Raw genomic sequence first — 18,335 nt, 5'->3', positions numbered from 1 at the left:
CAAAGTTTCAGCTGTTTAAGGAACTATTTGTAAACGTTAAATGTCAAATGTTAATGCAAATTAAGTTTTTGTATAACAATACTTAGTTTTCGTTTAGAATATTTCAAAATTTCCCTTGAAAACCTGGAATTACGCTTGAATTGTATCTAGCTCACAGAGTAGCCACCCTGAATAATGTTATTCCTCTTTTTTTTTTTTTTACAGCAAAACCTGAAGCCCTGTATGTCACCATTGCAATATACTGTACTGTAATATTGATGATCATCCTGTTTATCTTGCTTTGGAAGTTCTGCTGGAAGAATAGATGTAAGTGAATATCATTGTTATTATTTTAGTACTGATAGTAATCAAAAAAGAGTACTTGTTGCACCAGTAAGTCAAAATTGGACTTATTCACCACAGTGCCATTCAGTTTATGGAACAATGGGTGACTCATAATGAATTTACAAGGTCTGACCACAAACAAACTGAGCTTTTTCAAAGTTATTTTATTAATTTTTGCTATCTATGTTAATAAGAGTGATCCCCTTCAAATGAGTTCCCGCCACTGTTGAGAAATGTGTTCTGGTTATGGATGGCCACAAAATCTGGATAGATATCCAGATTTCAAATTATTCAAAATCTGTTTTGGATGCATCATATACTCCGAATATCTAGATAATTGCTGGAGAAAGGTAAAAGGAACACAATTTACCATACTTGCTGAACATGTTTCCCATCATTTGCAATACATTCTAAGCAACGATGATACAAAGATTCACATATCTTTGATAACAAACCCTTATTTGCATTAAGTTCATCAAAAGCATTTTCAATTTCTTGTAGCAAATCATTCACTGTTTGTGGTTTTGCAGCGTAGATGGCATCCTGAATGATTCCCCGTAAAGCAAAATCGCAAGGTGTAAGATTGCATGAGCAAGGAGGCCAGTCGAATGTCTCATGACACCCAATTGATTCAGATAAGTGTTCATTCAAAAGCTTGTTAACAGGAATCACGTAGTGCGGTGGGTACCGTCTTGTTGCCAGATAATAGGCGAGAAGTTGTGGTACATAGGGTTGTTTTCAAGCTCTGGCATCACAATATCCTGTAGCATCTCCAGATATTACATATACAGTTTCTCTCAGGGGAAACTGACTTTTGGGCCATCCTGTAGTTCTGATAAGAGTGTTCTGGAATAACCTGCAGGGCCTGTAACAAATTTTCTTTTATCTCCTCTATTGTTTTTGCTGTAAGGGGTGACCTTTTGAGAATACACTTCCACATAGTACATCCCGATAACTGCACTTTTCCAGATGAATGAGGCTCTGGCATCTGTGCCTATGGCAAGTATAATCCTTCGTAGGGTTGCATGTTGCCTTGTGTTTACTCCACATATGTGCTGAGTGCCCTTTTACAGCCTCAGCTTTTAGCATGTGCAAGGAGATTTTAGTCCTCAGAGCAGCAAGTGTTGATTTTAGTCCTCGGAGCAAGTGTTGATTTTAGTCCTCGGAGCAAGTGTTGATTTTAGTCCTCGGAGCAAGTGTTGATTTTACTCCTCACAGCAAGTGTTGATTTTAGTCCTCGGAGCAAGTGTTGATTTTACTCCTCACAGCAAGTGTTGATTTTAGTCCTCAGAGCAAGTGTTGATTTTAGTCCTCGGAGCAAGTGTTGATTTTAGTCCTCGGAGCAAGTGTTGATTTTACTCCTCACAGCAAGTGTTGATTTTAGTCCTCATGACAAGTGTTGATTTTAGTCCTCATGGCAAGTGTTGATTTTAGTCCTCAGAGCAAGTGTTGATTTTAGTCCTCAGAGCAAATGTTGATTTTAGTCCTCAGAGCAAGTGTTGATTTTAGTTCTCAAAGCAAGTATTGATTTCAGATGTTCCATCACTGATTTCATTCCCAGAAATGGAAAGACATCTGCAAGTGCCAAATCAGGAGAATAGGAAGGGTGGGATACAACAGTTGTGTTATGTTTTGCAAGAAACTCTTGAATAAGGAACATTGCTCTTCAAGAATCTTAATTTTCTTTGTATCAGAAAATCACCACAAGCACGGAACACCGCAACACATGTGATCTTGAAATGAAGTAAGGTAGTGGCACAAGTGGAATATTACTGCTAAAGACTCACTACACAATGCCAGAAGTGGAATACCAAATATCAATACATTGGTGCACTCAATGTTCAGTTTCATTTTGGACTCACCTTGTATATTAGAAAATCTGTTCGATGAGAAAATTTTTGCTTTTTTATTTGAGATATTTTTGTTACTTCTGACTTATAATATTACAAACATCTGTTTTTTCCTATTTAAGATTTTGTAAAGAAGTTTAACCAAAAATATTGACTATATTTGTTTTTCTTGTTTGATTTGTTGAAAAATTCTATAGTTTGGCAAATTTCCTTGCAGCCTACAAGACGCAACGAACTGTTCTGATAATCTACAACCCGACTCATGATCTACATGTGAAAGCAGTGAGGATCCTGGCTGAGTTTCTTTCAAGGAATTGCCAAGTGAATGTAGAAATGGATCAAATCAGCATTCCCCGGTCAGGAAATATGGTGAGAAAATTGTGTGTGTGTATATTATCTTTGTGAATTGTCCATCGGTGTTCTGATTGACCTTGAAAATTCAGGGAGTTTGATATAAAAATAATTGTTCATGACCTGAAAAAGTCACGGGACTAACACAGCAATGCTCAGACCAATTCAACATTGAGGCTTAAGGTTACAAGTTCACTGTAAGCCAGGTTCAAGCAACTCATGCCAACCTCCGTTATGTACACTGTGCTACGATTTTCCCTTGAAAAGAGATGCAAAAGAGAAGTCCCTTTTCCCGCCTTTTCCCCTCCATTTTCATGAAGAAAAAAGTGCAAGAAACATTTCTGTTAAATACATGTGTTTGAAACAATATATATAAAAAATAGAAATTCTAGCCAAAAATGGAAAAGTTATAACGTAAAAACTACGACCTTGACACATCATCTCGATCGAGACGCTTGGGACCATGAGGGTTACATTTGGGTATCTCGACCGAGACGCTTGTTAAAGTACAGCTTCAGTTTTCATCTTAACCAGCCTTATATCGGGTGGTCCAAAAGTCCCGGAACGCTCACATATCGTGAGAAATACACATCGAATTGGAAAACTAAAAAATACGTGTTTAATAAGTGAAAGAAAGCTATTCAATGATATCACACTTGATTCCCCACCCCCTGGGGGTGGGGCAGGGGACAACTGTGAAATTTTAAATGGAACCCCTATTTTGCATTGTAGAATCGGAAAGATGACTTCATTCCAAGTCCACCGAGCTATCAACCATCCTCCGAGGTCAATTAGGAACGGAGATGTGGCAATTTTACATTTCGCCCAAAAAAAATAAATAAATAAAACAAATAAAAAAAGAATTCAAAGGGACGCTCTGCCCCTAATTGAGCTATAGTGCAAGCGATTGCAGATTTGGAATCTGCACATCAAGACCTTGAAATCTGCAATCGCTTTCGCTCTAGCTCAATTAGGGGCAGAAAATTTGTGAAAATTTGAAATCGCCACATCTCCATTCCTAATTGAGCTAGGAGGATTGTTGATAGCTCGTTGGACTCGGAATGAAGTCCTCTTTCCGATTCTACAATAACAAATGGAGGTTTTCATATAAAATTTCACACTTGGCCCCCGCCCCACCCCCAGGGAGCTGGGGTGGAGGGGGGGAATCAAGTGTGATATCATTGAATAGCCTTCTTTCACTTATTCAACACATATTTTTTCGTTTTCCGATTCGATGTGTATTTTTCACGATATGTGACCGTTCCGGGACTTTTGGACCACCCAGTATATATATATATATATATATATATATTGTATGCACGCGTGCGTGATTTGTAATTAATACACTTACAAGGGAGGTTATCTGAGTGTCCCCCTCTGATTTCCATGAAACTTGGCAGGTGTATTGAGGGGCCCAAAGGAAGAAATACATGTTTTTTGGTTTTGGCTAAAAAAAAATGTTTTAAGGGGCAACTCCCCCCCACCAAATGTCAAGATGAGGAGAAATTGAAGTGGGGATCTGACACCGAAACCACGTAAATATGGCATAGGAAGAAACAGGGGGCATAGGGTCCCTCTATACACCTGCCAAATTTCTTGGAAATCTGAGGGGGACACAGGGGTCAAATGCATACTTCAATTTGTCCTCATTTTTACATTTGAGAGGGGTTTTGTCCCCTAAAACAGTTTTTAAGCTGAATCAAAAAAAACATGTATTTCTTCCTTTGGGCCCCTCTTTACACCTGCCAAGTTTCATGGAAATCGGAGGGGTACACAGGGGTCAGATCCCTACTTCAAATTGTCCTCATTTTGACATTTCAGGGGGGGGGGTGCCCCCTAGAACAGTTTTTTAGCCAAAACATGTAGACTTCGGTACATGCACGGGATATCAAAGACTATCTAAGCATCCTCAGGTTATCCAGTAAATCCATATGGTGCTGACGTTAAATGAAGGTCAGGGACACCTAATACTCGAAAAATATTTGTGCACAAAAGTAAGGTGGGACAGATATTTGAGTTTTTCTTCGTCGGTTTTCTGAAGATTGAATCGAGGTATCAGGAGAGGATGTAAGTAGCAAATTTTATTTATCCTAAATGCTATTGGATTATTGCAAGTCAATCCTTGGATCAACGGATAACCTCTACTTCGTATTTATAGCTAGCTCTCGTGTGCGGTACATTATGGCCATAATGCGGGAATTCAAGGCATCGTTAATTCGAGCGGGAAACGAATGCTTCGCGTAGCCATCTTGGCGTGCATATACATCGGAGTGAAAACAGATGTTGTGATAAAAACTATCATTGTACATAATCTTAAATTCTATTTCTCAGTGTTTTTATCTTTTGTTTGGATTGTTCCAGCTCGTGTAAGAAGTTTGTTGTGGGGTTTTGTGACGTAAATAAACGTCCGTCAGCTGGTACAAACTGGTGTGTCTGTGGGATTGCAGTTAAAAATCTCATTTCAAGTTTACCAATTTCAAGAGCAAACGAACTTATAATTTGTCGAGCAATATTAAAACTATCGAAAGTTGATAGTTCTTTGGCTGAATTTATAATTGTTAATCCGTTGTCTGGTTAAATACATGTACCATACATAAGGTTAAACGCGGGTTGCTCAATCAGCTGATTTTAAGAACAGCTATGCCTGTATTTGTCTACATGAAAAATATATAAAGTTCAAACAATGTAAAATAACTTGTCATCTGATCGGTGGTAACTTATGGTGATTTCCACGTTTTGTGGATGGACATTATGCTCATTGTTGTTCTAAATAAATAATAAAAATACACAGTTTATCTTCCGATGTTGTGTTGAAATTGAACCAGTTTATGCTCTAAGTGTATAGCATGCAACCGAGTGTGATTTAATGAAAGTGTTCTCTTCCAGGAGGGGGGGTTTCTTTCGCACTGGTCTCTCGTGCATAATTGCTATCAAAACATTTGTGAAAGGGGGTTATGAAAACATATAATATATTTTCTCATTTACCAGTCCACAGCCATTTGTGAGTACTTGCAAACTTGGGACAAGTTTCTGGCATGTCAGTGATTATTGTTTAGTTGGGCAAGGGACGGGAGTGAGGGGAGTAAGTTATACGTTAAAATATTGGCAGTTATATGGTAAGAGCCGGAGTTGTCGTTTATTTGATTTTTGTACAACTAAAATGTCAGTTGACGAATAATTCACATCCAATACAGGGTGTTGGTTTGAAAGGAGATATTCCTGTGATAAGATAAAATTACGTTTGGGTGTATCTGGGAAATTTGCTAGCATTAGGTGAATAATCATGACGAACTATAATAACATTTGATTTCATTGCTTAATCTGCCTTTCACAGTAAGATTTGAATATCCAGACACAAGGCGATTGTAGTGTTTATATTCCTCGGGTTCCAAATAATTTTAGGGTGAATTTAGTTCAATCTGTAGTTCTTGTCAGAGTTCCAAAGCTACCGAGACACACACGCAGGGGCGTGATAGGGGGGACACTTAGATAACCTCCCTTGTTAGTCTTACACTTTGTAATTATAATATAACACTGCATATATTATAATGTTTTATTTTTATTTTTAAAACTCTAACTGTAGAACAATTGTATAATTTTTGTATTTTCCAACTGTACCTAACCAGGGAGCATTTAAATACATGTTAAGAAAGAGGGGAAAGATGTTAAGAAAATGTCAAGAATTTTGGATTTGATATTTTGGTGGACATCCTGATATAGTAGTTACTATGATAGACAACTATAATTCATTGCTGTTATATGGGAATTTGGGTTCTACTTTTGAAGAGAGGCAGGAGTTCATGATCTGAAATTTCACAATAAATAATGTTTATGTGGCTATGGTAGCCATAAGTGGAAAATGGCCACCTGTTTTATTCACAAATTCTTCTATTGTGATTTGTGTTGTATTTTCTTTCTTCCTTTTTCAGGATCCATTCACATGGTTGAGTAAAGCATTTGAAGAGGCCCATTGCGTGATTGTCGTAGCATCCCCTGAATGTCAGCAACAAGTGACGGAGGTCATTTATAGGAACCTGTATGAAGTTGGGTTGACATTCCTGAGGGAGAAACTTGCCGGAAACCATTCTGGAACCAAGTTCTTCACGGTTCTCCTACCGTACTGTTCCCAGTCAGATATCCCGATGGAAGCGATCAACCTGCGCCGGTTCAAGCTGTTGAAGGACTTGAATCGATTGGTCAACTGCATCCACAGCGTAAAAGCCGGTGCTTTGTTCCAGTACATGTGTTCTCTACGTTTCTCGGCCTGCAAGTTCAAGGCCATCGAGGAGCTGAACTTGACAATCAAGGAGATTCAGCACAACCTCGGCAACTGTCCGCGATCTGCGAGAGCATGCAGTCAGACACCTGACGATAGGCTATTCCAGATCGAAGAGGAGCTGCCGTTCATTGTACCGTCTCCCGAACCGGTCAGCGAGGAGAGAATGGATAAGACGGTGGGCATCTTTCCGTTTGATATTCACTCGCTGAATCTTCACGGAGCAGAAGAAGAAGTTGTCGTTCGACAGAAGAATAATCCACAACCTGGTGAAATTAATCTTCTTTCCCTAAGACTATAGTGGGTAAGTAAAATATATGATTTGGCAATCTGGCATTCTCCTCCTTTTTGGTATCTGAATTAAACGTACCCCCATCCCCATCTACTCACTGAGCTGGCCTTAATTCCCCCATGTCTCAGCAGAGGTGGTTGATATTCAACCAGTTACAGGTTGATGTGAGGTTAGCACGACAAACCTGCAATCGTCATTGTAGGTTTCCTTGACCAGGTTACAGTACTTGTTTGTAGCTCCCCAATTTCCTCACGATAGTGGATGACCATCAGTCGCATACGTTAGCCAAAGTTGCTTCCTCCAGGAAACAAACCAGCGCTTGATGCCTAGAGCCACATATTTATGTTGAATAAGACATCACGATTTCAATACATAAACTAGGCACATTTGGGGATCAAAAGCAGTATAAAAAATGACATTTTTATGTTAAAATGGTGATTAAAACCCCAAATTTGATTTAAAAACTACACCTATTACACAAAAGAAATATTTCCCTTCTAATAGGACATTTATGTAGATATCAGAGTAATAAGTTTATTTCTGTGCAAAAGAATCCATTTTTGCTTCTCAAATATATTACAGCAGAGTTAATCAGTTTTCTGGGATTTGCATAACTCACAGGATAATTCAGACTTCAGGAAGTGTCTCGGGTAGATAAACTTTAAATTTCATGTTTAAGATTGTATTTCACATTTTGCATCATTTCGTGACAAAACATGATAGAAAAATGCATCTCGCACCTTTCAAAAACATGAAAAATTATTATTTCAGTGTGTTATGTCACATTTTGTGTTTTCGTAAAAGACGAAATATGCATGCCTCTACTGATGCCTTAAACCACCTTTTGGTACTTTTAACACTGGAAATTTTGCTGGCCCCCGTGGCTCAGTGGTTAACACATCACGCTACGATGCCAGGTGTCTTGGGTTCGAATCCTGTCCTGGACTCACTCATCCCCCTCTTCGCAGATTAGCCAAAAGTGGCACAAATTGAAAAGTAAAATAGAGCAAATCAATCAATGAATCAAAAGCACTGGGATTTTTATGTGAATTACAATGTGAAATTTCCTGCAGTTATCAACTCTTATGAATGGACAATTGAAGGATGCAGAACTCACCCAGGTGACACAATATGCACTAATGTCAGAAGGTGCATTCTGAATGACATACAGGCAACAATCAACGTGTGCAGTTTGTCATGTTAGTACAGTGCGAAAGGTTTGCTTCCAAAGACCTCTGCATATAGATTTGTTTAATCACAAACACTGTAAAAATCTTTGAGAAGTATCACATGTCTCCAGGAGGTCATTGGCGATAGTTCAAACAATATATTTTCCTTGTGAAATACTACACTCTAGAACTACAAAATTATGAATAGGTTTAAACAAAATAAATTCCTATGCCTTTTTTGCCTGACCACAGTCAGATCTTGGTTGAATATGTTAACATAATTTTCATTTGTTATTATTACTCTTTAAGTACTTTGGTTTGGAAACTGATTCAAATGCTGTATTGGTAATTAAGTTTCCTTTACCATTTAATTTAACACACACAGGAGAAATTTAAGTGAAAATTGAAAACCACGTGACCGCAAGAGAAGTTAATTGGCTTGTAGGAACTATTCACAGTTGAACCGTGAGCAGTATAACTGTGCAATACACAATTTGCTAATTTGGGTGTGGCAGCAAAAGTATATAGCAATGTTTACAAATGGAATTGATTGTGTACACTTTTGAATATTGATTATAGTGATCGAAAAGTGTTTTCATATTTTTATAAGTTAACAAAATTCATTTAGGATAAGCATGTTTTTAGTGGATGCCGACCCAGCCAGAGACAGAAAACTGTGAAGGATGATTGTGATGATGTTTTAGTGGATCTCATAATGTTTTAAAGTAAACATAGTAGGTTGACATGATGGGTGTGGTAAACTTGGTTTTAGTATTGTGTTGGTGATGTTTCGTATTTCCTCCTTGCAAATGTCATGGGTTTTTCTGATTATTTTCGAAGGACTACTACTGTCATTAACAAAAGAGAAGAGTAGGTAGTGTGTCACAGCTTTGTTTAATCCCTGATGGTTGAAATCTGAGATATTGGAACTAGCACCAACCAGGAACAAACAAAGCAGTGATGCACTACCTACTCCTCTCTTTTGTTAATGACTTCAATAGTCCTTCGAAATTAATCAGGAAACCAATTAAATTTGTGATGCAGAAATACCGAACATCACTTACGCAATGACATGATGTAGTTGCGATAGAAAACGTATTTAGAAATATTTTGAACAACTTGAAATAGTTGTAGTGTTCAAGTATTGGTTCAGAATAGCTTCACTTATGCCCCAAATTTCAGTATATCTATACTTACAGGTGTTTGGACCAACATGTTTGAAGTGAAATGAAGAAATGCCAACAGGTTCAAGTTGTTGCAGTGAGGTGATGTCATTTATATGTACAAAGTATTGAAGTGTTGTAAATAGTCTGTATAGAGATTTCTAATGTAAATATGTTTCATTCTTGGCTGACGTTGCTCATTTTTGTGTCTTTAAGCACGAGACCATCTCCTGTTAAGAACAGGAGAATTCATGTTTTAAAGTGAGCATTGTTATTTGAGAATTCAGTTTGCATTTCATGTTCATGATGATTGCTCACCAATCATGATTATGTGTTATACTATTGAGAGAGTAGGGTGTTCGTACCGATTGGCTTGGTAGTTCACTGTAAGTAATTTTGAATGCATTAATTCACATAGGTGCAGATGAGTTAAGACCTTGAGAAATTTCATTCTGTGAGAATTGAGGTTCTAATAGCCAACCCTCAGTATCTACAGCAATTTTCTGTTACATGTGTGAGCATAATGTACATAAGAGTTGCCAAATGCAACTGCTCTGACAGATCTCTGAAACGTGCTACTACCCCCACTTTCAGGAGAACTTAAGGTGAAGAACAGTGGTGACGATTGGGTTCAAAAACTAGGGGGGAAATGAGGTGCAAAAAGTGGGTGGGGGCAAGGACAGTTTACTTTCCCTTGGTACATAAGGTTTAGCATAGTGCGGGGTCAAAAGTGTCAAAAGGTTGGGGGACATGTGCCCTGCCCTAATTGCTGGCACTGGCGAAGAATGATATTTTCGCACCAGGTGCACATTTATTTCAATATCGTCAGAATCGGGACAGCTACCAAAAGAACTAGCTCTACAAGAGAATATGAATATCTTCCCATAATGCAAGTGGAAGCATTTTTTCAAGTTTAGTATTAAGCTAGATGCGATGTTTTAAAAATATGATTAGTATGTAGTTTCAGAATCGTAGAAAGAAAACAAAACTACTTCAACTTAACGTAACGGCTAATCAAATGAGATTTTTCAACTTTTCTGACGACAAATAAAATCTTAACGTGTCCTCTTTCCATTCATGAGTATTTCTACGCCATTGGAAGTTTGATGTTCTGAAGAGAACAAGTAAAATAATGTTCCCACAAGCATAATCCCAAGTTTTCTCCCCCTCCTAAAAACCATCCAGGGCACAGTCTATTTTTATTAATTATTAATTTTTATCTCACTCTTCTACCTCTGTGGTTATTCTCAAGGATGGGGATGAACTCGTGAAAGGAATGATGGCTGAAACCCATTGTTTGAACTTCTGACCTTTGGCTTTATACTGAGTTACACTGACCTCTCTACCACCTACCTGACAGTAAAGGCTGGTTCACTGCTTTTACTTGTCTTCATAGAATTTATTTGTATTACATACAGGAAATTGCACCACTTAAGTGAACCAAAATATATGTACTGTATTATCTTTTACTTAGCAACTTTTGTGAACTTGTGAAGGCCAAGTAAGCTACCCTCTTGCGTTGGAAGATAAACAGTACTGCGAGAGAAAGTGTCCTCCTTTTCGTAGAACCATGTCCTGTTTTATCAGCCAATTTTCCTTAGCTTCCAGCCTCACTCATGCCCTCATTTCCACACGAGTAGCTAGCGACAGTGTTAGCAACTTGGGAGATATATGCTAACAGCACCAAACCTAACCTGCGTAACCTATCCATGTGGTCATGTAATAGTAGAAATAAGCATGTAAACTGTTTGGGCAGGTAAATTTTTGTTTGTTTAAAGCTATTATATGCATGCGTGGATATGTTAGGCAGGTGGTGCTGTTAGCATGTATTTCCAAGGTGCTAGGGCTGTCGCTAGCTGCTCGTCATTTCCACCCCTCTTACAATGCTATGGTACTTTTGCTTTGCACATGTGCATACAAGGTCACTCTTACACAAATACAGCAGGTTCAACAGGTCTACTTTAATATTTTTCACGGGCCAACTTTAAGACATCCTACTCTATTTGTATTTTTGTTACATGTAAGATATATGTTGAAAATATGGGAAGTTGTAATAATTGGACAACATTGCATTAATGTTAATACGTGATAATATTTACAAACTTAACATTGTTGGCTTTTATATTGCTAATATATATTTGTTCAATGTCTGTGACATATGCACAGTGCCTTTGGTGTTCAAGTGTGGTATGTGGACCAGAATAATTAGCAAAGATTGCAAAGTACATATACAGAGTGTTCCACAAGTCCTACACGATAAGGAAAAGTAAAGTTAAGAGTGTGTGGATTGGTTTTCTGTTTACATTCGGGCTGAGCCGATACCAGTTTGAACCATTGTTGATACTGTTACCGATTCCTTCCGATACTGATACTTGAAAATTGTAACAATTTAAAGTTGTCAAAAATGATGATTAATTTTAGTGGGTGTCCACTCCAGTTTTAAGCATCAATTTACCAGAGTTTTGTTTCAGAATATTCTACAAATTACATCATAATGTTACAATACCTGTTTTACGTAATTACGAAGAACACTTTTTTGCACAATATTAGTGCAAAATAAAGGGAAACTTTGCATAATTTTCCAGATCCTGTGAAATACCAAAATACCGGAAAAGTATTGGATGGTATCGGTAAATAAAATCCAACGAATACTTTTCGATACCGATACCACTAGTATCAGCTGATACCAATACATCAGCATTGGCATCGGCTCATCTCTAGTTTACATATGTATATTCAGATTGATGACTTGATCATTGAGGACACATTGTAATAAGTTATTTGTTATTTCATTGGAAGCAGGTGTAGAAAGAGATAATTTTCATATGGTGCGTGACTTGTGGGACACCCTCGAGTTTCAAAAACATTTTTATATGTAGCTGAAGGTTGTTGATAGCTAGATTTTGTATACAGATATTTTCACAGTAGAAAAGGTTATTTTGTACACAGGCAAATCATGTTCAACCAAGGCACTAAAATTGTACTGTTTCATGTTAGAATTTTTGTAGTAACTTCATTTATCTTGATGTGATAACATGATGGTTTGTAACTTGTAACAGATGAGTATAATTCCAATAGAATTGTTTCACGCTGATTCCCTCTTCCACCCACCTTTTCCAAAATTAAATTAAAAGGATAATTCTGGATTAACATGCAGGTGGTTAAATGTAGCCCTCGCTATTGAAAATAGTCATACGTAAATCTCCCAAATTCGTGACGATACCTCTAGTGTGGGTGTAAAAATCCAAAGTTTCTGTTGGAAGATTTGCAGGCTGGTAGCAATTGGTAGCCTAGGACTGGAAAATCGCTACAAGCTCACAAACTAAAGTCAACACTTGTTTGTTTTTCCTCTCATTTCCCCTTCCCCGCTTGTGTCCAAATGCCTCCTTGTTGCCATGTGTGAGAGTGTATATATATATACACACACACCCTCCCTTGCATCAACTACATTAAATATTGTGTCTAATGACATAAAAACACAGAACAATTTGGCAATGCAAGGTTTACCCAATTCAGGGTAAACAGCTGATTGCATCGCCCATGCTCTTGCTTAGGTTGAAAATTCAATGACAACACCAGAGAGTTCAGTCAATTTCCCGCTTCACAATTATTCAGAGTTAGGAAAAAAAAGGAACATGAAATAAGAAGAAAAATCAACATCAACATGTATAATTGAATGTAACAGTTATCTTGTACAGTGAATAACATTTAATAATAATACTTTAATTAATTAAACATGTATATACATTGTAAATATTGATTTTTTTTGTATTGCACACAATTAATTGAAATTATCAATTAATAGTCATCCTGCAACAGGGAACAATTTGAATTTTATTTTGAATTCCTGACAAAAATACTGATCGTGCACCATAGAAGGAATATTTGGTGTATGTTGTAATTTAGCCTTTATGCTAAATTATGATTAACGAAATTGGTCATTTCTTTGTGTGTGTCCCATTGTGTTTTAGAAACAGGATCAGTGCTTCTAAATTACCACACTTTTTTTATTATGCATCTCTAAGAAGAAGCGATGTATGTATTGGTTGTGAGGTTAAGTTACTGTAAGACTGTGTGTGTATAAATGTAAGTTGCAGTTTGTAGTACAATTTTTTGTATGTACTGTATTTACACATGTATAATGCGCGTGTGTGTATAATGTGCACCCTGGGTTTTGATGGAGAAAAGTGACAAAAAATTGTATCTCGTGTATAATGCGCAGTATAATACAGGTTCAAGAAATGGCTTTCTTAGTTGTAGGTCGTAAAGCTGTTGCTATGCCAATCAAGAGCTAGTGACATCATACCTATTCAATGAGTCACCTGTTGCTATGTGGACCAAGAGGAGAATATCCTCTTGTGTAAATAGTAAGTCGCCAACCCACACCACCTCCCTACTCTCCCTCCACTGTGTTTAGCATCCCAAAGCTTTTGCTGTTTAAGCACCTTATTAGAAAGCGGGATCAAAATTATATTATGGATTTGCAGTGCTCAGGAAGTAATTTTCTGTTATTTCTCGCCCAAGAAATACCACTGATCAGTGGCGTAGCATGGGCATTTCGGGTGGGAACGCCAAGTCCGAAGGAAGGGTCGATCCTCTTTTGCTTAATAATTTACTTATGGTATTAGTCGCCACAGGTATTGTTTATTTGCCTGAAGTCAGCTGGGTTTTCAATAAAACATCATCCATGCATGTTTTAGCTAGAAAATTAGATGCCTCACTATGCCACAAATGTTTTGAACTCTGGTGTTTTATACCTTTCTGCATGACGCATGTCATTAAAAACCTACCTGAATCACAAGCGCCTGCACAACAGTAGACGTCATTGTTGTGGATGATCCAACTACTGATTGATTTGGTTTATTTTACTTCACTTTTCTACCACTTTTGGTAAATCGCGAATATGAATATGACTGATGATATTGGTGAAGGGACACTGACAAAACACCCGTGCTCACACCGGGATTCGAACCAGGGACCTCTGTAACTTGTCTCAGTGTGCAAAGCACTCTGACACGGAGGTGGGTGGATGATCCAAATATCGTACACTCTACTGACGTAACAGTGCCGATTAGTAATTCAGACCACTGTTTATTGCATCTTGAGAATGCTGATAAACATTTTAAAATAATTTTGTCCAGAGACCATTCGATGTTAAGAGTTTTCAAATGAATGCTAAACATTTCCATTGACACAATATTAAGCAGTTAGATAATAACGAAAAAATAATAACAATTAAAAAAAAATAGTTTTGCGGGTTAAGTGGTAGAGCAGCCACAGGCTGAATTTCTACCACGAGGACTTCACCAACTTATTTGACAAAAGCTGTGTTCATCTTTTAGTTTCTAATGCACATCGCAGTTCGTGCGATAAATTATACAATGCAGTGGCCATTAAGAAGTGGTATATTTGAGTTTGGTAAAGTTACGTCAGTCAATATTGTGTATTGTAGCATCACATAGCACGAGTGGCATGAGCGCGAAGAGCCGGCTAGGAATTCTACCGCTGTCGTCTGCTTCAGAAGGCAGGAAGGGTCACGTGAACCAATCACGTAGCCCTCTGCTCCGTACGTACGCTGGTGTACGAGAGAGCATTTGTGCGCGTGCTGGAGAGATCCAAGCCTCTCCAAGCTTTCTCTCCAGATAGACAGCAAGGAATATAGAGTCCGTTACGCCGAACCTGCCCGGCGTACGGCCAGGAAAGACATTGAAAAAAAATGCTAGAACGAGTGTTGTTGGAGCGTTGCAAGCGGATCGCGAAAAATAGCTATTTTAATGCCATGAAGGTCAAACATATATGAAATTAGTCAAGTTTTACTTATATTTACAGTATTTACACATTTTTGAAATTTTAAATCGGGAAATGCCGGGCATACAGGCATACTATAACGCTATGCCACTGCCGCTGATACACATCCCATGTGACGGTAGGTGCATGCTCGAATGCTGCCAGAACAGCACTGCTTTTCTTGTGTCTCAGAACATTACATTACAAAGTGAGAAATCGTGGAAAATGGCCTTTAAACTTTAATGCGTGGTTTTTCTCATTTTCTCTTTACTTTTTCTAAAAAAAACCCTTCAAAATATATCCTTTTTCCATGACTGACATAACATTTATAAGAGGCCCATTCAGGACCCTCAAACTAGCAGTTAGCAGAACAAGATTTCTTTCATTAAGGCATTTACACACTCCATATATGTCACATTATTTGGCCAGCAATACATTTTAATTATTATTTCTTTCTCATCTTTTCTTTCATCGAAAGTACCACAAAAATCAGAACGTTCCTTCATTTTGTGTTGAGCTTATTTCAACTGCATTGTTCAGAAACTACAGAATTCAAGCTTTACAATGGTATATAACATGATAGGGTTCCGTAAACATAAAAAAATATTCCGTACACACCACAGTTTTTGGGTGCAAAAATTTTGGAAAAAAGTACTCATTATACATGAGTAAATATGGTATTTTATATCTGTTCATTCTAGAAGAGTATTTATTACACAAATATAGTGGAATCCCAAGTTTGAGTTTCTGTATTTTAAATTTTCCTGCATTATACATTATATTTTTCTCACATTTTATGTTCTTTAGGCAAAGATCTACGAGAAACATGTAAATCAGGTTCAATTTGCAGTATAGCTGTAATTTAAATATTCACAGGAGAGAAAATTGGTTATATTTTACCCAGCATTTTACTTAGTAATTCTTTATTTTGTGTAGAGATGATCTTCAATATGTAAGGCTGAACGTGTGATGATTTATCATGAGCTTTCTGATTAAATCGCATTAATTAATGCTTAAATTGAAAGTCAATTTGTTTTTTTAATCTGACCATATGTACAAATCTATGACCATTTTTTTAAGCAACATGTTTCGTAAACGGATACGATATAACTGAAAACGTCTGGCTAGTTCACTTCCAAGAAAGTGCTTTTCCAAAATCACTCCATTTATATAATGTAGGACATTATACTAATAGACAAAGCAAGAAACCAGTACTTTTGATTTTTCAAAAATTCCGATTCCATATGTGTGTCTGATATGTCCTGTCATAAGCAATTTGAAAATGGTAAACTTGACGCAGTAGGTCCTTAATTATGAAGAGTACCAACTAGATTTCTTCCAGAAACACCTTTCTGATGGTTGGAACAGTTCCGGAAGTTGGCAGGGGAGGGGGCACATGTTATACCCCCAGTTAAGAGAGATTTTTTGAAACATTTCACCAGCTACAGGGCTGCTTAAGGGCTGGAAGACCCAGGCGACTGCGGGGGGGGTTCCCCCCCATGGTAGGTCACCAAACTGGGGCATCCCATTAGCGAGAAAACCTTGATTACGTACATGTCAGTTTTATATATGAGTTTTGTTTATATGAGTTCGTCCACTCTATGCAGAGGAAGCCTAATAGGGACTAAACCTACAGTTTAAAGTGGGATCCGAACGATTATTGGCCCTCGCTGGGTATCGAAACCAGCACCCCTTGATTGCAAGGAGACAACGTTACCACTGTGCCATCAGGGAAACCCCCCCCCCCTCTTAAGCTAAGAGATTACTATTATTAATAAGGCTAATATTTTTCGTCATTAAAACTAAATATATAATATGGCCATGTGTTTTATTTGTGGAAGGTGGAAAGTACGAGGACCAGGGTAGAATATGAGGGGGGTGAGTCTGGAAAGAAAAATAATTATCTTGAGCCGCCCCTACCCAGCTAGGATAATTTGAATGAGCATTTTTAAGAATTCTTGCTCCATGGGAGGACTTGGCCTTAGTATACAACTATGTAAAATTTCCAACCATTGCACCCATTTGTAGAAAGAACGATGTCCCAGCTGTAGCATATAGGGCCTCCCCAATGGCGCAATGGTAGCGTTGTTGCTGTGTAATCTATGGATCCCAGGTTCGATACCCGGTGGAGGCACATAGTGGTTCGGATCCCAATAATTGTAGGTCCAGTCCCGATTAGTCTTACTGTGCATAAAGTGGACTTAAAACACCAACTCAATCAAGACACACAGGTGTAATTGCCAGGGCAACACAAAATTAGTTAATTTCCAACCAGTCTTTGCTTTGATAAAGTTATGACAAATTCAGGTTCAGTTGAATTTTTTCATACGGGTTTGTGCGATTGTAGCTGAATTATCTGCCAGAATAATTTTGTAAAGAGAACAAGAAAGTTATATTTGTTCGTAAGTGCCATATTTATGTGTGTGCATTTTGAATACATTTGACATTATTTGCACTTTGAGTGAACTTCAGAGAAGTTACTTAAATCTTCATTATTGTGTAAATGTAGTGTTTGTAATAAGTGAAATGCTCTTACTTGTGATAATAACGTTTTCTGTGTAGTGTAGAGATTGTCATAAAGTGAATAAACTTGTGGTTGTAATTTTTTTGGAAATCATATATTTGTGGTATATGTTACATTGTTGAAATAATTACTGGTGATTTTTCGTATATGTTGTTGCTGTTGAACTCTGTATATGTAAACATAAAAACGAGTATATTTTGTTCTATATCAAATTCAAACTAACCTTTATGAATAATGTACAAATTTGTTTTATATAACGGTTGGCTTGATGTTGTACACACATTTAGACAACCTGTGTCTAACTGGGGACTAATAAAAATTAATTTTATTCTCTATATTAATCATTTCGTATTCAAAACTTTGTAAAATTAAAATCACTTTAAGCTCAACACGTGCATCTGAAAGGGGGCCAGAGGTGTGAAGATCAGGCGAAAATTACACATTTCAAGCGCACATTTTTATTTCAATTGTGATATTTTGAAATATTGTAAAGGACCATTGGCATGACCAGAAATTTTTGAAGGAGGTAGTGTTGATATAAAATTGAATACTGCAAATTATTGTTGGAAAGTACAGCATGTCCACAATGAGACTCCAAC

The 18,335-nt window shown here is 37.4% G+C and overlaps 1 protein-coding gene across 1 annotated transcript in view; it reads left to right on the top strand.

Annotated features, from left to right (window-relative positions):
• The window catches only part of LOC145997386 (uncharacterized), a 58,486-nt gene extending 40,415 nt beyond the window's left edge, over positions 1-18,071 (top strand). The window contains exons 6-9 of the mRNA XM_083134374.1: positions 205-306; positions 2,392-2,543; positions 6,455-7,105; positions 9,462-18,071. Of these exons, the coding sequence (XP_082990500.1) occupies positions 205-306; positions 2,392-2,543; positions 6,455-7,102 (902 nt within the window). The 3' untranslated portion in view covers positions 7,103-7,105; positions 9,462-18,071. The remainder of the gene's footprint in view (positions 1-204; positions 307-2,391; positions 2,544-6,454; positions 7,106-9,461) is intronic.
• The last annotated feature ends 264 nt before the right edge of the window (positions 18,072-18,335 follow it).

Source organism: Lepisma saccharinum, chromosome 13 (assembly GCF_977018435.1).
Source record: "Lepisma saccharinum chromosome 13, izLepSacc3.1, whole genome shotgun sequence".
Classification (NCBI taxonomy): Eukaryota; Metazoa; Arthropoda; class Insecta; order Zygentoma; family Lepismatidae; genus Lepisma; species Lepisma saccharinum.
This window is presented reverse-complemented; position numbering and strand designations above follow the sequence as displayed.